This window comes from Triticum aestivum, chromosome 1A (assembly GCF_018294505.1).
Source record: "Triticum aestivum cultivar Chinese Spring chromosome 1A, IWGSC CS RefSeq v2.1, whole genome shotgun sequence".
Lineage (NCBI taxonomy): Eukaryota > Viridiplantae > Streptophyta > Magnoliopsida > Poales > Poaceae > Triticum > Triticum aestivum.
Genome location: NC_057794.1, coordinates 450,693,034 through 450,702,394, shown reverse-complemented (window position 1 = coordinate 450,702,394; position 9,361 = coordinate 450,693,034). Strand labels below are relative to the sequence as shown.

The window sequence follows — 9,361 nt, the reverse complement described above, 5'->3', positions numbered from 1 at the left end:
AAAAAAAACTGTTCGTTCTTCAAAAAAAAAAGTATGGAGGCAGGAGCACGAGATCTGCTACGGCCGTTGCTGCGAACTTGTGATTTGTGAAGTCGTGATGGATCTCATCCCTGGGCGTATCTTGATTCTTGAGTATGTGACGTTAACTTTCAAATATGAGATCTCATCCCTGGGCATAGCTTGAGTATGTGATGATGTTAACTTTCAAATATATGAGTATGTCCTTAACAATTGGATTTGTGGATGGATCCAAGGCGGTCTGCTGGTTCACATGATATGGAATGGACACGAGGTCAGTTGCCATGGTTCTGGGAGCAAACAAGGGCCTCAAAATTCCAACGAATCATACGCCAATTTCAGTATATGTGCAATGTTCTGAACCATGCATCTGGAATTTCAGAACCCTCTATCATCATCATACCACAAAACTACCTTGCATATAAGATAATCAACTACTCCCTCCGTAAACTAATATAAGAGTGTTTAGATTACTATTTTAGTGATCTAAACGCTCTTATATTAGTTTACAGAGGGAGTATTTCCTTACAGGACGTGGATTTCACCCTCCAATTCCCATCAAACAGAAAAAAACATAAACCAAACTATCACTACAAGCAAAGCAAAAAAAAAAAAACCATCATCACCATCTTGGTTGCTGACTCCCTTCCTTCTCACCGGCAACCATCTTGCAGCAAGCCAGCAGCAGCAGGTATTCGGAAGACAGATAGTGAAAATCTGCAGTGTTCCACAACTGCTTTGAATTTCTCCTCCGGCGAGCTTTGCGGTGTTGACATTTTTACAACAAAAGGAGGAGGGCAAGCGAGAATCATATTTTCCTCTCCACGCGCCAGACTATCTAGCAGAACCGCGTCATTTGTTCCACATTCTTTTCTGCTCATCAAAGCTACCCACGACCGCAGACTGCTTCTTCGCATTGAGCAGCTTCGCAAACTCGGTGTAGTAAGCATCTGCGTCGAGATGATCTAGTACCTTTACTACCTTTCCGTTCGTCCGGCGGAGGATGGTCTGACCATCGATGCTCACATGACCAGATCTAACAGTGATGGCCCTTTGGGTGATCGAGTGATTCAGATGTGATTGCTGAACCAAGAACACAGCACCAAGAAGCTCACCAAGGAACATGTCCTGCAATGGTGACAAACAAAAATATGAGGAAATCACAAATTTGCTGCTACAAATATACGACTTGAATACGAACTGTTCAAATGAAATAACTGAAGTGGTTTCTTTCACTATTGAATTGTGGTATATAATTGACGGGCCTTTGTGAATATATAGATGATGCTAACTGAAACTAGATAATCCAGATAAAATTACTATGGAAGTTTTTGCCTTTTATTTGGATACTTTATGTATAACAACACTATCTATTGTTACTCTATGTATAACAACGCTATCTAAAATGGTTTTTTCCATTATGGCAGTTTAGATATAGAACCTGTAAAACCAACTTACAATGTGACGATATGCTTGGTTATTCTTTTGCAGTTTCTGCATTGACAGCAACAACTGGTATGCAAACGATGATTCAGGAGTCTTCTCAGCAGTACACAACGATCTTGTGACTTCTTTGAAAGAAGCCACCTGGCGTTGAGCTCTCAAAGGAATGAGAGTGATGTCTAAATCAGATTCTACAACCGCCTTGGCAGCTTGAGGGTCAAGAAAGAAATTGAACTCTGAAAACTTATTTGATGGAACAGTGAACACATTGCCTCCATCTCCATTTCCGCCAGCCAAATGACTCCCGACTATAAAAATGCGCTGCTCAGACATTTGAAACTTTTTAGTCAAATAAATTTCCGCTGAGCTGAAGTAATGTGTATCTCAAAAGCTTTTGGAACTAACCTCAATTACTGATTCTGCTTTTGTGTCGGATAGAATGATGTTTGCTATGTTTGTGAGAGGACCATTGGTCAGGATGGTTATCTTGTCAGTTGGTTTGAGTTCTTCTCTAATATGTTGCCAAACTTCAAAAGCCAATGGCTGCCTGAGCTCAGGGCGCGCGGTGTCCCTTGGAGCACCATATTTTACTGAATTTTCTGCTGTGTACCTGATAAAATAACATGATTAGGTACCACGTGGTCTACATTTCTGTCATACTTGACTGTGTGCCAGTAGTAATATCCAGATTTGTCTTTATGCATACAGAATGAGGCTGCAAAATCATATTTTTGATACGAGACCCCAAGATATCTAGATGTAAGACGTGTATTTTTAATTCATTAATTAAAACCATGCGTTGGTACCTTCTAGGACTTCTGGGCAACACCCGGGCTAGTCCAAAAAGGGTGTCAGTGTCAAGAAAACCACCAGAACCATGTGGTATGGCTTTCACGTATTCACATCCAAGGTCAGGGGCACGAAGCGCAGTAATTTTCCCAAGTCCTACTGGAATGTCATCACGGCCCATCATATGAAGAACGTCATAGATAACATCTACTGTAGCTGGGTTTGCCCAACCATTGCCACTTACCAATATCCCCTGCATATGTAAGAACATAAATGACTATTAGACTTATAACAGGCAATGTTTACCGTATGATTTTGTAAATATTTTTGCAAGTTTATTGGAAGGGGAGATTAGCACAGATGATACTGACCCTCAAATCAATTGCTTCCATAGGTGCTTTCAGGAGGCACAAGAGGGCAAGAAAATCTCCAGGACTCATGTCCATGTCAAATATGACAGGCTTTCCTCTAATCTGATGTTTCAAATCAGGTTTGTACATAATCTCTTTGTAGTGACGAAACTGATCGGTAAAATTGAAGTGCCCAGTGTGTTCAGGGCGATTCAGGACCTGCATGTGGTGATGAAAAATATTTGACTTATAAACAGTGCAGCAAACAAGTTGATTGGAGAGAATTATGTTATGTCATTGTTCATTTCCCATCTAGATATTCATTACTAGTACATCCCTATTGCTCCTTTTTTATTATGTATTCCCATGGTGTTGCTATGTTTCTGAACCCCTTACATCTCGACTGCAATCTTAGATTGCAGAATTAGATGTTTAATCAGATTTAAAAAAAAATACTTTCCTACTGCTTTTGTTGAAGTTTGTTTGTGAGATTCAACAATCATAGAGCTTGTCTCAAGTGCATAAAATAGACAGGAATGTAAGGCTCTTCCTGGATCATCATCAGTCATCACATTTTTCTATTCATGACTCAAGGTTTAACAAATGTTTTGTCAGAAAATGACATCCTTGAGAATATTCAGAACAACAGAGGATCAAATCAAAAGTAAGCATGTACTTCAGAAACAAATACCTCGAGAAAGTGGTCAAAAAACTCTCTATCAAGAGGACTTTTAACATTTCTATTAGGTTTTGCCTTCACTGCGACAAGTACAGCAACCGAGTCAGGACCTTGCACTTCTTTGGTGTATCCATCCTGGTAAAATATTTAGCCCATCATGTTATATACAACGATGAACCAAAAGTCTTCAATAATATAATGATGAAATCTTTAGATGCACACATATCTCTACTGATTTGCACTTTCTGATGTTATGTAATAAGTATATATTTCCATTTTAAACTGCAGTTACCTGGCATTTTCCTTTAGTGCCCCCTTTCAAAACACAAAATGAATCATTGAATCCTATCTGAACATGACCACTATGTACACCACCTTTCAATAAATCAAATTTTGGGCTTGCATGTCCATCAAAGAATGGATTTGATCCATCATGCACACCGTATGGTTCATTGGATGTAACCACAGTTATGTTCATCACTTCCATCTCAGCAAAATCGTTATCGCCATTCAGTTTCTGACCATTGCGCATTATTGAGAGTGCCACACCAGACATGAAAGAATCCCACATAAAGTAACCCTGAATTAAAGCAAAAAAAGAACAAGGTTAAACCAATAACACAAGTACACATGCAGATTAACATATCACCACATGTAAAAACTTACTGTGTAGAACTGGTCATCAAACCAGGTATCGCAAGCAATCTTCAAAGACTGGAAGGAGTACTGTGCCTCATAAGTGCTCTGTTGCTCCTCAAATGCCTTGAAGAAGGACTCAGTGATTGGTATCGTGTTGGTTGCATCGAGTGGCACAAGGGTGATCGGGATACCAGAATGAAAGACCTGTAATACCAGATAAAGAGATAAGACTAATTCCAGATGCACAATAACATAGTTGATTCCTCAAAAGAAGATAGCGCAGTTAAATGCTTAACACTGGGCTGCAAACAATTGGTGTGCCTCTAGATTACCTGATACACGCCAAAAGGGTCTCCATATATGTTGAACTCGGCATGTGGATTTTTGGTGTAAGTTGTAAACATGTTGCCATGATCACCACATTGTCGTGGCACGCATGATGTGTCGTTCTTGGGGCAGCAACCAGTGGGATTTTGCGATCTCACACCCCCACCCATTATGTAAATGTGCTTCACGTTTTTCTTTAGGTGAGGGTTGCTCATGAGGAACAGCGCAAAGTTTGTATGTGTTCCGAAGAGGAAGACATTCGTTGGCCCAGCGGATATGGTGTCAATCATCACTTGTTGAGTTGTTGGCTGTTGAAGAGGGGAGTAACTTCTATTTCCCTGATTCAAGGCCAAAAGGAAGTTAAGAAATGCACTGCCTTCCAGTACAGTCTTCCTGAAAGAATCTACAACCATGTTTTGAGATAAAAGGCATGAATGGTGGGTTACTATCTTTCTTCTGTACCTGAGGAAGAATTTCCCGTCGAACTCCATAATTCGCGTTGATGTCCAAGCGGCCACCTGATCCCTGTGGAATTGATTGTCGGTATCGACACTCCCCTATTGTTGACATTCCCTGAGGAATTGAAGTCACAAACAGTTATTTTTACCGAACATGGTAAAATTACAATGTAGAATTTGGTAGTGCAGAACTTGCAAGGAGAATCAGATGGACATGGGCCATCTATTTCACCTGGTCAATTATTGGGAAATAGCCACCAACGTGAGGATAAATTCTACCATCATTGGATATACCACCCTCCCCTCCGACTCCCACCGCAATGTCATCACGGCCCATCATGTAGAGGAGATCATACAACTGGTTGACTGCATGACCAGCATCAGTCCATGAGTTCGCGTTGATAGTTATAGCCTGTGAAAGCACTAGCAAATGAAAATTTCGAACAACAGGGTCATGACTCATGAGAATACCGGAAGAAAAGACAAAATGCGGTTCAGTTCAGTTGAGCGCACAACACTACTACACTAGGTATTGTCCCTCTCTCTCAGCGGGAATCACAACTACTCCCTCTGTAAACAAATATAAGAGCGTTTAGATCACTATTTTAGTGATATAAACACTCTTATATTTCTTTACGGAGGGAGTATATAACTACACCTACTGCACAAACGACATTAGGAGCCCAAATCATCAGTGTTCATAGCAGAAAAGTATCATAATAATGCGTAAGGGCGCAAAAGACTAGTATATTAGTATCAGCAAATCTGAACTAGATAAAACCATGCGAGCATTTCATCGAGCAATTTCTGGGCGCACATGAGATGCCGGCGTAACACCATTTTTACGGCACACCTACCTCTGAAGCCTGATTCCTGAAGGAGTAGGGATGTCACGGCGCCCGTCGACCTAGCAAGCTGTCACGCAAAGGACTGGAATTGCGGTGGCTGGCTGGCCGCCACCGGCCGGAGCACTCAGAATGGCATGCCGTCAAGCCGTGTCTGCCTCGCCGCGAGGAAGGAAAACACGGCTTCCGGTGGGCTCTCCGGCGCTTACGAACCGAACAGCAGCGCGCAGGTGGCGCGTATGCGTCCCCCCACGACTGCGCGAGAGCACGACCATGGATTCACTGTTACAGACCAAGCTGCTAGGTGGAGAACGAAGGCCGAGCGTGCAGTTAGAATGCGCGGCCATTGGCATCCATGCCCTCCTGCCTGGACATTGGGCTGGGCGCAGGTGTTCTCCGCCGCACCGACGCGCCTCCCGATTCTCCTCGTGCGCGGTAGGGGGCACTGCCGCGCTGTATCGCCGATCCGTAACCACTGATGGCCCGCCGCCGTCCCTGAGATCCAGACCATGAATCTATGTCAGGGAATCGCAAAGGACCTTCTCCGAACTCCCGGAGCTGACCGGCGCGCGAGCTCTCTGAACTGCGGCGAGGTGTCTGACGTGCCCCTCGCCTCCTTCAGATAGAGAGGGAGGAGGAGACGGACGAAAGAGAACAACCCTACCTTCTCCATCGGACGGCTGAACGGGATCCGACGAGCAGTGGCGGAGCTAGCGTTTGACAACAGGGTGGTCCGCCTAAAATTTTTTTTGCGACAAACTTGACATGTGAATGTTGTACAAACACACTAAAATAGATCGATATGGTCTTACAAACAGAGTAAAATTCTCACTCTAACTATCAATACACCATAAAAATAGATCAACATGGTCTTACAATATGATATAATTAAACAAAAAATAATGTGTAAGTTTAATTTGTTCGTGTACTGGATAGTGTATAGGACAACAAAGAAGAAACCCTATATTAAAATTTGGGAATGGGGGCCAATGGGCTGGTACCTCAAATCGTGCAAGAGGGCAACCACCGGAAATATTAGAGTGCAGGTTGGGTGTTTGGGCGGCTGACGTCGGCTTGCAGCGGCCGGGGCAGGGACGCAAGTCCGCAATCGGCCGGAGGGGCAGAGGCGCGATGGGCGTGTCTGGCTCCGAGCGCCGGTTGCGCTGTACTGGATGGTGAGCCAACGAAGCAGGATTGGCACCGCAGAAGGGGGAGGAGCGGCGAATGGCGGCGCTGCGGTGGCGATGCGGGAGGGACCCGCCGGAGGGAGCATCCCAGCGAGCACTGGAGGCAGATGGGGAATCAGGACGGCTGGTCTCTGCTTGATTGCGATGGCTGCGTGCGTGCTTGCGTTATTGGGCTTCTTGCTTCTCTCTGGCCCATCTCTAGTTGCATAGGTATACAGGGCTGGTGCAAAATCCCAGGGTGGGCCGCGGCCCACCCTGGCCACCCTGTAGATCCGCCCCTGCCGACGAGGCAGCCTTTTTTAGCCGATTTTTTATTAATAATAAATGATAAACCAATTATTCCACAACTGGAAAAGGTAACTTGAGATTTTGAAAATGGGAAGGACGCTATGAGTAACAGCGTCCAAGCTGGCCGCTATTGCAAACCATATCCAGGTTTGAACGCTAGTGTTAGCGGCGTCCAGTGCATGATTGAACCACCTAGGAACCCCTAGATCGGCTGTCTCCAACCTAATCCGCTTGTCTGTCCAAAGAAATGTCGATTGGTGGATCATAATGGCGAGCAGCCGATGACACGGTGTCTCGGCTGTTATGGTCGGCGTTGTTGGCTGTAACATCCCGATCGCAGCATCAACCCGCGAACGTCGCAATCATACTATGGGTATGGCCGGAGTAACACAAATTTGGAAGAGACGATGCAATTGGTTGGACCCCGCAAGTTAGCGAGACCCTCCACTCCCTTCAAGTGGCACGCTTACATTGAGTGTGTCAGATAGAAGAGGGATATGCCAATTAATTATGTTGTTAATGTGGCTATTAGTAGTGTTGCTCTTATTCCTATAGCTTATTCCGAAGCGATCATGAAATGAACTGAAGGACTCTAATAAGGATTAGAGCATCTCTAGCCGATCCTGAAATCTTCTAGAGAGTAAAAAACGATTTTACTCCTCTAACCGTGATCCCGTGAATCCTATAGTGGAGTATATATTTTACTTTGAGCCGAGCCGAGTGCCTAAACTTACTCGATTGCTCGGTTGCAGAGTAAAACCACACCATGCCTCTTTGCCTCTCTCCCTTAATCCCTCGCCGCACTCATCTCGCAGGCCACCCCACAGCTCCCGCACCCCCACCCTTGCTGTCATGGCCGGATCCCGTGGATGCCCTGCCTCGCCGCCCATCCGCAGCGTGGATCTGCACATCCGCTAGCATAGCGCCGACCCACTCGCCTCCCGTTGTCGTTGCGGCGCTTCCTCGAGCATCGTCCCATCAGCCTCCTTCGGCAGGCTCTCCAGCTTCCCCGAGCTCCCGGTGCCGCCGCCGCCTTAGAGACCATACATTGGCGTGCGATAGCGGGCATGGGGACGCGGGTAGACGAAATCACGGACCGACACACCCACGAGAAGCTTTGGCTCGGATCCTTCCACTCCGCCGAGCAGGATGTCAAAGAGTATGACATTTGGTTGGTCCGACTGCACGGCGTCGACAGCCACCGAAACTTTGAGTTCGGTGAGATGTCGTGGCTAGATGTCGTTGACCCGCGAGTGGTCTCCACACGGGAGGAGAGGAGGACCCGGACGCGAGGGAAAGGCTGGGGCAGAGGCCTTCGACGAGGCGTACATGGCAGAGCTCTGCCGCTGTCTACCTAGAGCGCAAGTCGAGGCGGAGCTAGAGATGCTCTTAGCTCTCTTCCTTCCCAATCTCTCCACTCTAGTATTTCCCCTCCTGTAATTAGACCTGATACTTGAATGAATCAATACGAGAGAGCAGTAATCCCCTGTGTTTGATGGAGTAGTGGCAAGGTTTGTAACATCTCGGCTGAGGTTGCTTACCGCGCAGCAAGGAGGAGGAGCAATGATTGCCAGAACTAGGTTTTACAGCTCATGCAACTCCATAATCAACTCGAAACGACTCCGTTCAGTTTAATTACAGCACTGGTCAAACCACAGAATTGGACACTGTTGGCAATGGCGTTCAGACATGGGCGTTGTTCTTAATGGCGTTCAGGTCTGGACGCCGCTATTTATGGCGTCCTTCCTATTTTTAAAAATTGCACGTCTTCTTTACTAGTTTTGGAATTACCGAATTAATAATTATTAATTATAAAAATTGGTTTTTTAGCCTCGCTTTTTTTACGGTTTAGCGACTGTTTTTCGTTCTCTTTCAAACCTTCCTTACCAACACTATCAGAGCAACGAAAATATAACAAGAAAGTGGATGGTATTTGAACTATAACTTTATAATAAAAGATTTAAGGTACAAAAAAAGTAGAAATCCAATTCGGCTTTTGGGAGCATATGCTCCTGCGAGCAAAAATTGTTATATGCAAATGTAAAAAAAATTTGAAAAAAAATAAATATGTTCATTGTCGAATTAAGATGCTACCTGCAAATTTTTGGGTGAAAAGCTTAGGTATTTTGAACTGCGCAGAAAGGAAAAGTCGAACGCCAAATGTTACGCTTAATTTTTGTTTTTTTCATCGACAAAGTACTGCTATCTCGTTTCGCATAAAAATTGTCAAGCATGCAAGTTACAATAAAAATTGTCAAGCATGCATGTTACAGTAATATGAACATCTACAAAAATTCAGAATTTTTGAAATTTATTTACTTTTTTTTGAATTTACTAT

The 9,361-nt window shown here is 44.6% G+C and overlaps 1 protein-coding gene across 5 annotated transcripts in view; it reads right to left on the bottom strand.

The window, feature by feature from the left end:
• Nucleotides 1-330: 330 nt before the first annotated feature.
• Nucleotides 331-9,361, bottom strand: part of LOC123055388 (uncharacterized) — a 14,493-nt gene continuing 5,462 nt past the window's right edge. Inside the window, exons 1-12 of one of the 5 annotated variants that reach the window (XM_044479405.1) lie at nt 6,550-6,863; nt 4,936-5,115; nt 4,708-4,818; nt 4,251-4,583; nt 3,946-4,122; nt 3,572-3,859; nt 3,292-3,414; nt 2,622-2,819; nt 2,268-2,503; nt 1,867-2,071; nt 1,477-1,782; nt 331-1,146 (exon numbers count right to left, since the gene is read on the bottom strand). In XM_044479405.1, the coding sequence (XP_044335340.1) occupies nt 871-1,146; nt 1,477-1,782; nt 1,867-2,071; nt 2,268-2,503; nt 2,622-2,819; nt 3,292-3,414; nt 3,572-3,859; nt 3,946-4,122; nt 4,251-4,583; nt 4,708-4,818; nt 4,936-5,043 (2,361 nt within the window). In that variant the 5' untranslated portion in view covers nt 5,044-5,115; nt 6,550-6,863 and the 3' untranslated portion in view covers nt 331-870. Of the gene's footprint in view, nt 1,147-1,476; nt 1,783-1,866; nt 2,072-2,267; nt 2,504-2,621; nt 2,820-3,291; nt 3,415-3,571; nt 3,860-3,945; nt 4,123-4,250; nt 4,584-4,707; nt 4,819-4,935; nt 5,127-5,560; nt 6,130-6,549; nt 6,864-9,361 lie in introns of those variants that run through there. The other 4 variants (XM_044479425.1, XM_044479419.1, XM_044479413.1 and 1 more) reach the window with 4 other exon arrangements.